The sequence below is a fragment of the Crocuta crocuta genome, unplaced genomic scaffold, assembly GCF_008692635.1.
Source record: "Crocuta crocuta isolate KB4526 unplaced genomic scaffold, BGI_CrCroc_1.0 scaffold149, whole genome shotgun sequence".
In the NCBI taxonomy this organism is placed as follows: domain Eukaryota; kingdom Metazoa; phylum Chordata; class Mammalia; order Carnivora; family Hyaenidae; genus Crocuta; species Crocuta crocuta.
Genome location: NW_027551561.1, coordinates 5,204,859 through 5,222,004, shown reverse-complemented (window position 1 = coordinate 5,222,004; position 17,146 = coordinate 5,204,859). Strand labels below are relative to the sequence as shown.

The 17,146-nt window shown below is 40.9% G+C and overlaps 1 protein-coding gene across 1 annotated transcript in view; it reads left to right on the top strand.

Moving 5' to 3' along the window:
* The window catches only part of NLK (nemo like kinase), a 168,432-nt gene that overhangs the window by 119,516 nt on the left and 31,770 nt on the right, over window positions 1-17,146 (top strand). The window contains exons 4-5 of the mRNA XM_077749691.1: window positions 15,000-15,106; window positions 16,575-16,660. Coding sequence (XP_077605817.1) covers window positions 15,000-15,106; window positions 16,575-16,660 — 193 coding nt within the window. The remainder of the gene's footprint in view (window positions 1-14,999; window positions 15,107-16,574; window positions 16,661-17,146) is intronic.

The window sequence follows — 17,146 nt, the reverse complement described above, 5'->3', positions numbered from 1 at the left end:
CCCGGTCGGTATTTGTTGATGCTAATGATGACGGTTACACAAAGATGCTGCTGGCCCCAGGCCTGTAGCCCCCGAGACTGCTTGAATAATCATGACCTTCTAAAACCAGAAAAGGAGTCAATTTGACTCCTCATTGAAGGCCAGCATTTGGTGTCAGCATTTGTTTCCGTGGTGATTGCGTAGCTTTTTCTGCAGAATTACCTTTGACAGTTGCAGTAGTCAGGTTTTCTGGCATGAGGCTCATTATCAGGCATTCCTAAATTCCTTCCTAAAATAGATCATAGAGCTGGGTCAAGCAGATACTGATCATGGTACAGATTTGTTGTCATTGGAGCAAGGAGTCAGGAGAGCCCTACTGTTGAGAGTATAGTTGGCTGCCAGGTTCTAGAAGAGTTTCCTTATCTTCTTGCCCGTGATCATTTTTGTGTCAAAGAAAATTGTTGCAAACCTGTTTTTTTTTGGGTTTTGTTTTCAATGTTTCTTTATTTGGGGGAGTGAGAGATAGAGCTCAAGTCAAGGAGGGCCATAGAGTGAGGGAGACGCAGAATCAGAAGCAGGCTCCAGGCTCTGAGCCGTCAGCACAGAGCCTGACGCGGGGCTCGAACTCAGAACTGCGAGATCATGACCTGAGCTGAAATTGGGACGTTTAACCGACTGAGCCACCCAGGCACCCAAACTGTTTTGTTTTTGTTTTTTTAATGTTTATTTTTGAGAGAAAGTGCCTGTGCAAGCAGCCAGGGAAGGGGAGGGGGAGAGAAAGGGACACAAGAGGATTTGAAGCAGGCTCCATGCTACAGCAGAGAACCGGATGTGGGGCAGGACTCATGAACCATGAGATCATGACCTGAGCCAAAGTCAGATGCTTAACCCACTGAACCACCCAGGCACCCCAAAACTTGTTTTAGTCATAAGTACTTCACTGTTCTCTGCCTTTCTGGTATCTCTAATATATCCCCATCTCATTTCTTCTAAGGAATCTTTTGCTTTTTTTCCTGCTTCAGTCTCTGCCCTTCATGAACACATTTTCATCCTCAGCAACTTTGGGGGAAGGCTAGCAGTGTGTCCTGCATGTTATATTTGGGCGTTATGCACTAAAAACTCTGGTAATGACACCGATGTGCATTATTCTAAAGAGCGTCATGATGTTGAGGTTGAATTTATAACTCACTAATGGCGATGTGCCTCCATAATTTCAGGATCCAGTTTTCTTAAATAAAAGAAGGAAAGAAATGGAAAAAAAGTGTTTTTTAATAGAAAAAGAAAAATTTTGTGCAAAGGAAGATTATAAAAATCAATATTCCTTCTGTGGCAGGTTTCATTTAGTAGAAAGTACAAAGTATTTCTTACTGTCTCTAATGATTACCAAATGCCTATTTTTTTTTTTTTAAAGTTTATGTATTTTGAGAGAGAGAGAGACACCACGCAAATGAGGGAGAGGCACAGAGAGAGAAGGTGAGAGAATCCCAAGCAGGTTCCTCACTGTCAGCGCAGAGCCCGGCCCGAACTCAGGAACCACGAGATCATGACCAGAGCCGAAATCATGGGTTGGATACTCAACTGACTCAGCTACTCGGCCGCCCCTCAAACTTCTATTTTCAACTTAGCCCGCCCACCAAAGGCCTGTCCTATATTTCTAGCAGTCTCTGGTGCAGACTTCTTTTTTTCCTTCCCATTTCTTGTCCAGGGCTGGTAGCCCAGCCCCCACATACAATATGTTAGCCAGGGGTCCCTCTTATTTTTATATTTTTACATATATATGAATATATCTATGAATAATAGGCTAACTTATACACACATGCTAATGTTTTAAGTTCTCATCTATTTCAAGAAATTAATAGGGAACATGAAGCTATTCCAGAAGCTATTTCAAATAAGCATATACAATTCAAAGGTACTAGAAAATATTTACTGACTATCAGTTTTAGCTTTATAACTTGACTAAAGAAGGGTAAAAGGTGTAAGACTTAAAAGAAGTGGCATGTTCAGGAGCTGGAAAGAGAGGCAGAGAAGGTGAGTTAGAAAAACTTGCCTCTGTGGTTTTTTAACTTTTGTCTTATTGTTCTGTTGGCAAAAGGAGTATAATTATTTAACCTGTCAGCCTGACATTCCTCACCCCCAGTCTAGGATCTGTCACATGGGAATAATCCCCGGTTGCTAGGAGGATTGAATGAGGTGACCTGTGTTAAAAGTGGCATATAGGAGGCTCAAAATACTTCTCGGGAAACTGAGACAGTCCCTCAGCAGATTGTAGAATTGTTTCTTACTTGAGGCTCTGGCCTGCTAGTAACAGAACTCAATCTCATTCGGGCACTAGAAGAAATGAATAATCAGGGGCTACAAGAAACGAGTAAGAGTATTTATGTGGATTTGAGCCATTACTTCAGACATCTTTGGATTCAGTTCTTCCAAAAGGAAAGACAGAAACTCACAAAGAGAACAGTTAGTTCCGTATAATAGCCTGTGACTTGTGAGAATTCCTTAAGATAATTCAAACAAAGTGTTTAGAGTGTGCCAGGCACATAGTAAGAACTCAGTTAAGTGTTCATTGCTTTTATTTTTCTTATCACATGTTTTAAAGTTTTGTAGGGGCGCCTGGGTGGTTCAGTTGGTTAAGCATCCAACTCTTGGTTTCTGCTCAGGTCATGATCTCACTGTTCATGGGTTAGAGACCCACGTCAGGTTCTGTGAGGACAGTACAGAGCCTGCTTGGGATTCTGTCTTCCTCTCTCCCGGCCCTTCCCCTGCTTGCTCTCTCTCTCTGTCTCTTTCTCAAAAATAAACATTTAAAAAGTTTTTTAATGAAAAAATAAAATATTTTAAGGAAACCAAATGTATGTGTTTTTACAGATAGAGGTAAAGTGCCAATTAGAATGTGCATCTAATTTAGAAATTCAGTAGGAGCTAAAGGAAGCTTGATGGTTTTCTCGCATTTCTCTTTTTTTAAAGATTTTAAGCAATCTCTATACCCAATGTGGGCCTTGCACTCCCCACCCCGAGATCAAGTCACATGCCCTACCAACAGATCCAGGCAGGTGCCCCCGTTTCCTCACATCTTTAAAGGTCTAAGTCTCTATCGTTTTTGGAATTTAGCAATCCTAATAATGTAGAGATTCATCTTTGTCGAAGAATATTTCTTGATTATGCTGTTCTGTTTCTCTTCTTGCTATTGGCTGTGTGATGGCAAGTCCGGCATACTCAGTTCCAAAGCAATGCCTAAGGGACTTTCTGAGATTAACACCCACAACGTTGGTCATCTTCAAGTGAATCTATTGTAATTGCTTGTTTAATTGTCCGTCTCCCTTGGTAAGGCTATAAACTCCCGAAGGCGTGTACACTCTCCCATACCGTTCCATTTTCAATGCATGGAACAGTGTCTGGCCCATTGCTACTATTCAGAATACTTGCTGGAGAATAAAAGAGAGTGACTTCCTATTTGAAAACACATGGCAAGGGAGGGAGGGATTCTAAAAGATGCATCTTGTAGTATTGAATTTCTGAGTGCTGCTCAGAATCTGGTTTTGCAACATGCAAGTAATGGCCTTCTCATGAATTTCGGTTTCTCCCTCCCAACAGTAAACAAAAGGAGGGGAAATTTCATAGAAAAGATCACGCTTCAGAATCCTTACAGCCAAGCTCCGTGCCAGCAGCGTAAGCTCTCCCAGCCTCGGTGTGCTCAGCTCTTAAATAGGAGTAGCTGCAGGTTAGGTATCATGAGAATGAAATGAGGTGACACAACAAATGGCCCTTAGTGGCTTCTGCAAAACATTAGCTTCCTTTTCACCTTTTCTTCTTGTCATAGCACATAATTAAAAAGTAATTCGGGGGCATCTGCCTGGCTCAGTCGGTGGAGTGTGTGACTCTTGATCTTGGGTTTGTGAGTTCAAGCCCCAAGTTGGGTATAAAGATTACTTAAAGATAAAGTCTGTAAGAAAATAATCCAGGGGCGCCTGAGTGGCTCAGTTGGTTGCGTGTCTGACTCTTGATTCTGGCTCAGGTCATGATCCCAGAGTCATGGTGTGGGTTCACAGAGCAGGGAGCCTGCCTATGGTTTTCTCCCCCCCCCCCCCACCTCGGCCCCTCTCCTGCTCTCACTTACGCTGTCTCTTGCTCACTCTCTCCCTCCAGAAAAACCCAAAAAGTCAGCTTTTCTTTATTTCAAAGTCATCTGCGTACCATGATGCTATTCGGGTAAGAAATGGGAATGGTATGGGGAGCCTGGGTGGCTNATTAAAAAAAAAAAAGAGAACTGGGAATGGTAATAGGAAAGCTTCCATGGGAAGCGGGTTGGTGGGGCAGAGGCCGCACTGGCCCAAGAGTGGTGAAGCCAGAGGTAGTTCTGACTTTTTACAGACTGGGAATGTGACCCTGGGTAAATCACATGGCCTCTCTGGCCTGGGTTTTTTGTTTTCTATTAGGTGATATCCCCCAGCGACTAATAATATTTGAGAAAGCAGCAAAAGGACTGTTTTCTACCCCATAAAAAATCGCCTTCTAAAATGTCAACATTAGCAACAGGAACAACATCGGCAACAAAAAGCTCTTGAAAACAACGTGGAAACCCTGTTGTTTCCCTTGGGCACCCGAGGCATCCGAGCGGCATCCCCCCCGCCCCCCGAATTTATAATTGTTCATTTGCATCATTCGTTTTTCTGAAGCGAATCAGTACATTTTGAAATCCATATTTCGCAGAGCTACTTAACTAATTGCTGCAATCAGCAGCAATTTATTTTCTAACAGGGCTGTTCAAATCACTCCGAGGTTGGCCTACCGTGCGGTGTTTTTCATGATCATGTTCTTAATAACGAGTTTTAATAGGGGAAAATGGTTAATCTGGTAATATTTTCCTGAAAACGCAACCGTTAATCCCATATTTTTTCTGTACCCAAAGGTAACTTCAGAGGCCATGGCAGAGTCATTGGCCCGGGGGTACAGCAGCTGTTGGAGAGGCCGTCCCATTCAGAAGGACCACGAGAGGGACAGGGTACCCCTCGTTAAATTACTCAGAAACAATAATCAGATAGCTGCTATTCAAGTTAATGGCACCTCCTAGTCCCTATCGAGAGAGCTTTATTTAATGCACAACAGACCTGGAGAGATGCAGGTGCTTTTTCAGGCCCTCATTTAATTTAAGCCGCTTTCGTTGGCATGGCAACTAGTTGAGACATCTGGGAGACATTTTGCTGGGGACTGAGACTTCAGAGAATTGCTGCTGGAGCAAAGCAGGAACCTCTCCGTAAAGTGGCGTGTGCTGCTTCTAAATTTCTGAAACTATATTGTTAAATCTTCTAATTCAGCGATTGTACAGGACAGAGAAATCAAATTTTTAAAGGGTGGCCTGTGTGTTGACTTGTCGTCCGTGAGGAGAAAACTCCTTTCTTCGTGGAGCGAAAAATGTATTTCACCTGAAGAATTCACTTTGCTGAACTAAAGCTTCATACCACTTATTCTCTGCAGAAGAGCCTTTTTAATCACTTCATAAAAATCGTACATTTAAAATATTTCAATCTTTAATGTTGAAAAAGATTTGAGAGGAGGGGCGCCTGGGTGGCTCAGTTGGTTAAGCATCCGACTTCGGTTCGGGTCATGATCTCACGGTTCATGGGTTCGAGTCCCGTGTCGGGGTTGGTGCTGACAGCTCGGAGACTGGAGTCTGCTTGGGATTCTGTGTCTCTCCCTCTCTCTGCCCCTCCCCTCCTCGTGTTCTGTGTCTTTCTCTCAAAAATAAATTAAAAAATTTTAAGGCCAAAAAAGATTTTAGAGGAGAGGAAGGCATCCCTGCACAGAAGATAATAAGCAAAATGGTAAAGATGGACAGGAGCTTTGTGTGGTTTTTGCCCTAGACTTTCTGGTTAATTCAAGTTTATTAACCTACCCCCATTCACTTTTTTGTTTATTTTCATTAAGTTTTTAATTTTAATTCAAATGTAGGTAACATACAGTGTTACATTAGTTTCAGGCATATAATATAGTGATTCAGCAATTCTCTATATTATTCAGTGCTCTACCCCATTCTCTTTTAAGTCAGCTTGTCATCTTAAACAGAGGTATACTCCTTTTTTTTTTTTTCTTTTTTTAATGTTTATTTGAGAGGGAGAGAGCGTGCTCCTAATCAGAGGACGGGCAGAAAGGGAGACAGAGGATCCCAAGCGGGCTCTATGCTGACAGCAGTGAGCCCGATGTAGGGCTCAAACCCACGAGATCGTGACCTGAGCCAAATCAGACGCCCAACCAACTGAGCCACCCAGGCACCCCTCTCCTTTCTTAAGTAGATGGAATGAAAGATTTTTCAAGTTCACAGATCCTTGGGACAGTGACTTGATAATCTAGTCATTTGTGTTTAACAGGGGGAATACCCTCTAGTTGATTATTTTATGAGAAATTGTACACATAGGCATGTGGCATTAGAAGAGAAGAATTGGCTTTACCCTTTGAAATCACGCTTTATCTTCATTTTGAATGCCTTGCGTCTCATTTTGACACCTGGTAATACTTTGCTCTGTGTTAGGTAGAGTTACACCATATGAAATTATTTTCCTTGGTCAAAAATGGTCCAGTATTGTCAGCTCAGATCCACTTGATTTAGGGCGAACAACACCTTGGTCTGGAAATCCATGTTTCATCATGCTAAATGAAATGTAAGCATTTTTTTCTGAAATGAGTAATTATTTCTAAAATATCTGGTACTAGAGCAGTACCCATTCCAGCCAGCCAATGTTTTCCTTCTCCCTTTTCTTTGAAAATGTAGTCTCTGTTAGAAGAAAGCATATGACACCATTTCGTACTTATTCCCTGTTTTTGGCTTTTGTATCGTTTATTCCTTTTATAAGTCAAAGCAAGATTTTTCAAGTGCCAGCAATACGAATGCAAGCCGATAACTTGAAAATTAGATGTTTTCTCTCTGCCACTTGCATGCATACCAACTGTCACTACTAACAGTACAGATTGTGGCATCACAACTTGGCTCCCAGTTTTGTGGATATGAGAGGCAGAATCGAACATAACCTGCTCCTCACTTCCGTGCAAGAACTTTTCAATCCTTGCGGGGACAGAAAGTTGTCAAACTCAGCAGACGTGACTGACCTACCATACAGAAGAGTGCTTTGTACCGTCTAGGAATCTTTTTTTTTCCCCCTGAGTAAAATCTCAAGTTGACAACATTTAATACAGTGATGGCAGTTATAAAGTGTTTCCTGTTTTCGTTTTGTCGTCGTCGTTGTTTGTGTAATGTTTCCTTGTCTTTGTCCCTTGAGATTTCTGGAACCGACTCAAGAATATTGCGACTTCTGATTAAGGCTTCGTGGTAGAAATCGAAGTTTTTTCTGGTCTCTGTGACTAAGATTTCCTAGTGGCTGGACATGATGAAATAGAGAACAGAAAGATTTCGTAGTGGGGAAAAATATTTTCCGTGTATACAAGAGGAGAATAGTAAGATGCAGATCTTTTCCTATCCTGCAGAAGACTAAAGCTTTATTCCCTGGAGACCGCGTGAGCTGAGCTTTCGCGTCTTTGACCCTTCCCCAACTCCTGCAGAACCTGGCAGCCTGGCCTGTGCCTTCTAAGAAATTTGGAAGATTTCTCTCGAGAAGTGGATTACCCAAGAGAAAGGATCTATATAATAGAGGATCCCTTATGCACAGAACTGTAAGCCCTCCCACAGAGCCGCATTACAATCAAAGAGTAAGAACTAAACATCTAGTCATAGGATTGCTTAAGTCATGACATAGTCCATAAAATGGAATACTACTTAAAGCACTTAAAATTAAAGAACTGGATTACCATGGAAAGATGTTCACAAGATATTTTAAATGAAAAAAAAAGTGCATGTAATATGTTCTACTTCGACACCATCATTCCACTTAAAGGAATATATTAGGAAATAATCAGATTCACATAAAGGTATAGATATAGGACGTTTATCTCAGGTTTGTTTAAAGTAAAAAAAAAATTAGAAATAACTTGGATTTTCAGCAATGATAGATTGGTTAAATGAGTTCTATCCATTCATTAGAACACTATGGGCTATATGGTCCTAAAAGTTCTGCTTTACTAGAATATTTAATGGGGCACCTGAGTGGCTCAGTCGGTTAAGCATCCAACTCTTAATTTCATCTTGGGTCATGAGCTCAGGGTTGTGAGATCAAGCCCCTTGTCAGGCTCTGCACTGGGCATGGAGCCTGCTTGGGATTCTCTCTCTCCCTGTCCCTCTGCCCTCTGCCCTTTCAACATGCCTGGATGCACGTGCACACACTCTGTCAAAAAAAAAATGTTTAAGAATATTTAATAACAGGAGAAAATGCTGTATTTTATTAAGAAAACAGGCAGCAACACCATGTTTATGTTATAATCCAATTTTAAGTATACATGTGTATATGCATGTACAACATTTTCACAAAGATGTTATAGGTTTATTCAAAGAGGTAGGATTCTGGGTCATTTTTCTATTTCGTGGCTTTTCTGTATTTCCCTAGTTTTCTACAGAGAAGGTTTTCTTAAAAACATTTTTGGGGGCGCCTGGGTGGCTCAGTTGGTTAAGCGTCCGACTCTTGATTTCAGCTCAGGTCATGATCTCTCAGTTCGTGGGTTTGAGCCCCGCATCGGGCTCAGTGCTGACAGCTAGCTCAGAGCCTGGAGCCTGTTTCAGATTCTGTGTCTCCTCTCTCACTGACCCTCCCCTGCTCACACTGTCTCTCTCTCTCTCTCTCTCTCTTTTTCTGTCTCTCATAGAAAAAAAAAAACATTAAAAAAATTTTTTAATGGTTTACAAAAAATAAAATAAAAACTTCTTTGGAAATTATCAAAACTTAACAGAGAAGTAGAGACAGGAGTATAATAACTTATTTACCCACTACCCAAATTCAACAGTTGTTCATTATTTTGCCAGGCTCACCCTCTCTCTCTCTTTTTATTGAGGGCACGGAAGGGAAGGCTGAAGTTATTTTATATGACCTGAAGAGAAACCAGAATATGAAGTTATTTTAAAGTAGATCCCAGGGGCACCTGGATGGCTCAGTTGGTTAAGCATCCGACTCTTGATTTCAGCTCAGGTCATGATCTCCTGGTCATGGGATGGAGCCCCAAGTCAGGTTCCATGCTGCACATGGAGCCTGCCTGGGATTCTGTCTCTGCCCCTCCCCTCCCCTTCTCTTTCTCTCTCTCTCTCTCTCTCTCCCTCCCTCCCTCCCAAACATAAAAAAATGTATTTTTTTTAAAGTAGATCCCATGTGCTTGCTTCAACAGCACATATACTAAAAAAAGAAAAGTAGATCCCAAACTTCAGATTATTTTACCTATACTTAAATTTGCATTTCTAACTGATAAGGACCTTAACAACCTATTATGTCATTATCACCCCTGATAAAATTAGCTAATTCCTTACTATTCCCTGATTTCTTCAAAGATCTTTCTTTTTAATTTTTTTTAATGTTTATTTTTTTGAGAGAGAGAGTGCCAATGGGGGAGGGGCAGAGAGAGAGGAAGGCACAGAGCCCGACGCGGGGCTCAAACTCACGAACCATGAGATCATGACCTGAGCCAAAGTCAGATGCTTAACCAACTAAGCCACCCAGGCGCCCCCCCTCCCCCAAGACCTCTTTTTTAATCAGGTTTGTTTGAATCAGATTCTAAACAAAATCATTTGTTTAGAATGCAAAGTCTAAACATTGCATTTTGTTACTGCATCTCATGAGACTTATTGTATCCCAGACATTCCTACCTCCTCTGCCCATCCCCTACCCACCCCCTTTTTTATCAGTTGATTTGTTGGAGAAATTTTTCCCAAAGAATGATCCACATTGTGTTTAGCTGATTGCTTCTTCATTGTGTCTCTTGCTCTTTTATTCTCCATGTTTCTACGAAACTAGTAATTAGAGCTAGAGGATTCATTGTATTGAGGGTGTTTTAAGACATGAATACTTGCTGGACAGCGGTGTGCATATTATAGAGATATAATATCTTCTCCCACGTTAAGGGTTGGTAGGATTGAGTGGTGATTTGAGGTGATGCTGATAAGTCTCTCCCTTTCAAATGGTTTTAGCAGCCATTGATAATTGATGCCCGTGTCCACGATATCATAGAGGTTGAAAAATGGCAGTTTTTATTTTTTACTCATCTAGCATTGCTTCTGCATTCATTAGCTGAAATTCTTCTATTAAAAAAGCACAGTAAACATTTAGTATACTTTATTACAGCTTTCAAAACTATAACTCAGAAAAAGAAAGAAAGATAAAACCCAGCCATTGAATCAGCCTTAAACGTCGTCACGTCCAAGTCCAACCTTAGGTTCCTTGCCTCCTGTTGGCCTCCATTTCCTCATCTGTAGTTGGGAATACTAACACCTCCCCTGTAGGACGGCCGTGAAAATTCGATGAAATGATATATTTAAAATACTAGAAGAGTACTGGTTTATCTAGTGGGTGCTCGATATATATTAGTTCATTTACTCAACAGATGTTTATAGGAGACTTCACGGTCATGCAGGCATTTGTTTCTGAGAGTTCAGGATGGACTTGCGAACAAAACAGACAAAAAACTCTTGCCTTCATGGAGCAGCGTCGGGAGGCCACCAGACAATAAACCTAAGTAAATGATGTAGGATAAGTACTAAAGGGAAAAACAAGAGAGTAGAGCTGTGCAGGGCGGGTAGCTGTTGTATAAAGCACGCAGGGTGCGGTACTAGGGTGGTCAGGGTAGGCCTCATTCAAAAGGCAAAAACACAGGAGGTGAGAAAGTTAGCCAGGGTGTCTAGGAAAGCCCATTCAGGCAGAGGGAACAGCTAGAGCAAAGGTCAGAGTGTGTCTAATATGTTGAGAGAAAAACAAAAGAGCAAAAATGGTAGGAGAGGAGGTCAGAGAGGGAAGAAGCCAGATCACTTCTGGCCATGTAAGGACATTTTAAGGACTTTGGCTTTGACTCTAAATGAAATAAGAAGCTTTTGCAGAAGAGTGACATAATCTGGCTGTCATTCAAAAAGACTGTCCTGTGAAATGCAGACAAAAAAAATAATCAGGTGACTTGAGTGGAAAGAGCCATGGATAAACATGTACTAAATCAAAATGTTATATATAGGGGTGCCTGGGTGGCTTAGTTGGTTAAGCGTCCGACTTTCGCTTAGGTCATGATCTTATGGTTCGTGGGTTCGAGCCCCGCGTCAGGCTCTGTGCTGACTGCCAGCTCAGAGCCTGGAACCTGTTTCAGTCTGTGACTCCCTCTCTCTCTGACCCTCCCCTGCTCACGCTGTCTCTCTCTCTGTCTCTCTCCTAGAAATAAATAAAACATTTAAAAAAAATGTTAAATACAGACTCTGGGTGGTGGGTATATGCATATATATATATATGTTTAATTCTTTCAGGTTTTCCTTGTGTTTAAAACTTTTTTAAGAAAAAAAGTTAAAGGGTGCTTGGGTGTCTCGGTTAAGCGTCCAACTTCGGTTCAAGTCATGATCTCATGGTTCATGGTTCAAGCCCCACATCAAACAATGTGCTGACAGCCTGAGCCTGCTTCGGATTCTGTGTCCTTCTCTCTGCCCCTCCCTTGCTCGCACACTGTCTCTCTCTCTCTCTCTCAAAATTAAATAAACAAAAAATTTTTTGAAAAATTAAGCTATTTAGAAGAAAATCTAAATCTAACCCTGGTAATAATACCATAATTTAACTGATATGTGTCATTTTATAGAACAATTCTAACATGTCACTGAAAGCTGTTCTTAAGAAATTCTGCATACTAAATCTCATTTCCTCACTAACCTTCATTATGGGGTAGAGTATGATTCTTTGAAAAGAATGTGATTGATAAAACCTAAGGTCAAAGTAACCTAAGAATATAAAACCCTAAAAATTATGTTTTCTATATGATAAAGTAACTCAGTATATAGACAAAATAGAAATAGAACAGTCAAAGGTTTATTCTGCCTGCTGTGTGTTAGAAATCTAGGGGTCTTGGGCCATGGGAGGTAACAGTGGACATGGTAAGAAGTAGTCTAATTCTGTGGCTAAGTTTTGGAAGAACCAACAGGATTTTCTGCTGGATTGGAGGTAGAGCGAGAGAGAAAGAGAAATCTAGGATGACTCCAAGGTTTGTGGTTTGTGGTGTGAGCAGCTTGCTGGAAAAAAAAGGTTTGCTATGGGCAAGCCTACTACTAGAATAAGTGATTTGGTGGAGGAAAGATGGAGAATACATGTTCGGACAGTTTTAGACAGTTTAAGATGTCAATTAGACATCCAGAGGAGATGATGAGTAGACAGTTTGATGAATAGGGTTGGACTGAAGGAAACAAGATTAACTAGAACTATAACATTGGGAGTCATCTGCAAGTATGCTATTTAAAGTCTTGGGATTGGATCTAATTATCCAAGAAAGTGAATGTGGAAAGACCAGAGGGCCAAGCCCTGGGGCATCTCAACATTAAGTAGTTGGAGTAGAAAACAAAGGAGGATTGAGAAGGAACAACCAGTGAGAGAGAAGAAAAGCCAACAGTTGGGTGTTCTAGAAGCCATTTGAAGTAAATGTCTCCAGGAGGGTGTTTTGACTGTGTGTCAAGCATTATCAGTTATTAATTCTCCTCCCTACTCTCAAATTGTTACTACTTGTTTTTGCTAAAGCGTTAGATTAGAAGGGTTTTTAAATCATTCTCCCCAGATAATGACCACTTACTACAAGAGTCTTTAAAGCTCATAAAAGTAAAATTCAAAGCCTAATAGCACTTTAAAATTTTTTTTTATCGTAACTTTTGAAGGCAGACTCCTTCTCATCTTTATTTTTTATATGCCTAGCATTTACGCTGAGAGCAAGCATGTAAATGCTAACACGGGAGTCTCGGGACCCTCTTAGTTCATTCATAGCTCATGCTAAACACGCTAAGACTACAGCTGCCCTTCTAGGACCAGCTGTGGGACAGTTAGTACTGGCACAAAAGGTGTCTTACAGGGTGTCAGATGGGTTGTCCTGACAAAAGATTTCATAACCTCACCCTGGAAAAAGAAAGGTGGGATCTGAAGAACTACGTAAGAAAGCAAAATAACTTTGCAACCCAGTAACAGCTCTGCTTTTTTTTTTTTTTTTGCCTGTCCTGCCTGCTTTCAGTTATACATGGGTAGGGGAGCCTTAGTGTTTTAACCCAGAACATGAAACTAACTTTCACAAAGTGTCAGAAGAATTTAAAGCCCGTAGGAATCTCCCAAAGTCAAGGGTATTCTCCCCTAGTCTTAAGGAAGGTTGAATTTACATCAGAAAGTTCACCCACATTTGTAATGAATCATTAACTGCGGGCAGGATTAAGACCTGAATCTGACCTATTTCTAGATATAGCAAAAGAGTTACCTTCACAAGTTTTGAATTCTGCATCTTCATTGTTCCCCGTGCTCCAGCCTGTGGTCATCTACCATGTGTTAATTGAACAAAACCCTGAGAATATGAGAGCAAAAAGCATAGGAAGCTTCAAACTTAATAAGGGAGGCATAAATGTTAAAAAAAAAAAAAAAAGTAAAAATAATAAAATAAGATTGTAGGAAGACTTGGATTTGAACTAATTGTTTTATACATTTCTAGGAGTACTTTATAAAGTCACTTAAGACACAGCTGATGGGTAGATTGTCATCCTTTCCATTGGTGTCGTGGTGGCCTAGGGTGAGACCACCAACCCTCTTATTTGGATTCACGGGATGCACCAGTAACCTGTCTGAATAGATCGTGAGACTATGTGGTCTTCACATTCTTCTCAGCCTGGCTGTCATTTAAACCGTTTACCCTTATTTGAGAAGATACTTGCCAATGACCTATCTGATAAAGAGTTAGTATCCAACATATACAAAGAACTTATGCAACTTCACACCCAAAAAATAATCTAATCAAAAATGGGTAGAAGACATGAACAGGCATTTCTCCAAAAAAGACATACAGCTGGCCAACAGACAACGTGAAAAGATGCTCAACATCACTTGTCATCAGGGAAGTGCAAATCAAAACCACAGTGAGACACCACCTCACACCCGTCAGAATGGCTAAAATCAAAAACACAAGAAACAACAGGTGTTGGCGAGGATGCAGAGAGAAAGGAACCGTGGTGCACTGATGGTGGGAATGCAAACTGGTGCAGCCACTGGTGGAAAACAGTATGGAGCTTCCTCAAAAGGATAAAAGTAGAACTACTACAATCCGGGATTGTCACTACTGGGTATTTACCACCCCCCCAAAAAAAACAAAAACAAAAAGCAAACAAAAAAACCACTAATTCAAAGGGGTACATGCCCCCCTGTGCTTACAGCAGCATTATTTACAACAGCCAAATTACGGAAGCAACCCAAGTTGTCCAATAGATGAATGGTAAGAAGATGTGGTGTGTGTGTGTGTGTGTGTATATATATATACACACAATGGAATATAAAAAGGAATGAAATCTTGCCATTTGCAACACCCATGGATGGCTCTAGAGAATATAATGCTAAGTGAAATGAGTCCATCAGAGAAAGACAAATACCATATGATTTGACTCATAGGTGGAATTTAAGAAATAAAGCAAATGAACAAAGGGGAGGGAGGGAAGAGTCTTAACTATAGAGGACAGTTACAGAGGGGGTGGTGGGTGGGGGTCTGGGTGAAATCAGTGAAGGGGATTAAGAGTACATTTATCCTGATGAGCACTAAGTAATGTGTAGAATGTGTGAATCACTGTATTGTACACCTGAAACTAATAGAACACTGTATGTTAACTACACTAGAATTTAAAACTTAATTTTAAAAATGTTTACCCTTATTTTTCCTTTATAATGCTAATTATAGAGAAGTTACTTAGTTTATTTCTGCTTACTTAAATGGTAAATTCTTTCATTTTGGTAATTTTTATCTTGTGAGGGCTGGAATCCTCACCTTTGTCATACTGTCTAGAAGCTTGCTTTCCTTAAGCTTTCTCCAGCCTTAAGAATGGGAGTTATTCTTTAGACCTAGTGCCTGCTTTGAGGGGGTTGGGGGCTGAATTCTCTGAACTCTCCTTAACTTAAAACTTCAAGATATGTTGTCACAGAATTGATGCAGAGTGACCTACATAAAATTATCGTCTCTCCTCAACCACTCAGCTCAGATCATGTCAAAGTTTTTCTTTATCAGATTTTGCGAGGTAAGCTTTTCTTTGTGAAGAAAAAGGTAGTGTTGCTATCTATGTGAAACGTTTTGCTTTTCATTTGAACTCGAATCTGATCTCCCAAGGCTTTCTTCTTCCCTAAAGACGTTTTTCTTTCAACCAAGGTATATTTAATAATCTATATTTCATGTTGAATATGAGGGTCTTTAAGGGTGGCCAAATGGTTCTTATTTTCAGTAACGGAAGAGAAAGCCCTAATTCATGATGTGGTTAAGTAGGTTAATCTAGGGAGGTAAATAAGCAGGTTTGTCCAACCCCATGCTCTGTCACAAAGTTTCCCCTAAACAGCCTTTAGTAGGAATATGTTGGCTGGTATCAGATAACTCAGTTCAAAAGTAACTGTGTCATCCAGACTTACTCTTCAAACCAGCAGTACTTAAGCCTGCTCAGAGTGTAGGCTGCTCTATCTGAGCCCAGCTCTAGATAAACAAAATGACTCTTCAAGCCAAAGCATCAAGGATACTGAAAAACAGCCAGCCAAATAATTCTCCAGGCTGGCTCATCCGAGAACACCAACCTGGTAGGCACTTTGAGCCCACACTGTTGGAGCTGCTTCTGGCCATCAGGTGTGTCCTTCGGGATTTTGCTGTTACACATGGAGAATTGTTTCAAGCCAAAACAGGTTTCTTACCTAGTAAAAGATTCTCCGCCTTCTCCCCCACTAGGATTTATAGAATTCAGACATTCTTTATAGAGACTAAAAAGCATCTAGCAACAGAATGAAAGCACAACGTTTAAAACCAGGATGTTCACTTTCCATAGAGTTCTTGACATTCTGTGGTGGGGGAGAGAATGAAGATACTGGATACGGGGTCTTTTTTGCACCTGTAAAAAATACACAGTTTGCTGTATTTTATTCGGAAGACTTGGCCTCAAAGCTGTAACTTTTTTCGAGCAGGGCTACAACCCTCAGTCTTTTAAGGTGTCAAAAATACTGTAAAGTAATTAATTACCCTCTCGAATCTCAGTGGTGGAGACTACTACTGACAGACCTGGGCAGGCTGCTGAATTTTGTCTTCCCAGTGAAACTGTGCCGGTTACCTGGTGGGTAGGTTGTCGAGCAGGCTCAGAACCCCAGGGCTCTACAGTAGCAGGAGCAGAGCCCCAGCGGCCACCTGCACCTAGGGGCAATTCGAGGACGTCGGCATGGTCAGCTTTAAGTCCAGTGCCTGAAAAGCTTATTTGTATTTAAGCCTAAATCATCTTTTGAATTACAGGCGTAACCTGCAGGTTGTACAAACCTTTGATGACCCTTTATCTCACTGTCGCAAAATTACAGGTTTTTTGAGGTAGGGCTGAGTCTAGCTTTTAACAATGTTTATTAGGCCATCATTTAGAGAACAGTCTTAGATCCTGTACTCTCTGTTTCTGTGGTTGTCCCCCCAAATCACTGGTGGAGTGAAAGGAGTTAAATGTCTGCAATTAAACCCGTTTGTTATTTCAGGTTTGAAATATCTCCATTCAGCTGGCATTTTACATCGAGACATTAAGCCAGGGAATCTCCTTGTGAACAGCAACTGTGTTCTAAAGGTAGCCTTTCAGTTTATTTAAATATCTGAGAAAAATTCAGAATGTCAAGGCAGGTTTAAGAACAGTGTGTTTTTGTGAAAGAGGTAAATTTGTTTTCATCGCTTTACCAAACCTTAAAGAACCCAGGTCTCCCTAGCAATGTCACTAGTCATGGCCATAGTAACTGATTTGTAGTCTTGACTCGTGGTTTCTTCATGAGAGCTTGCATGTGTTTTAGAAACACTGAAATTGGAATTACAGTGTGACCAGAAAGAAGACGGAGAAGGTGATTTCTTTTTCAGCTGTTCCCCTGTTAAAAAGACGTATACATCAAAAGGAATGTTGGAAGACCAGTAAGCTGTTGATATGAGAATGAAGCCTGGCTTTTAAGAAGACTGTGTAGCCTTTTTATACCCCGCATGACTGCGGGAGCAAAGCCGGGAAGTGGAAACACGTAAAAGTGAAAGTACTAAGCCAGGAAAGGGTTAAATGTATCTGAGACTCTAT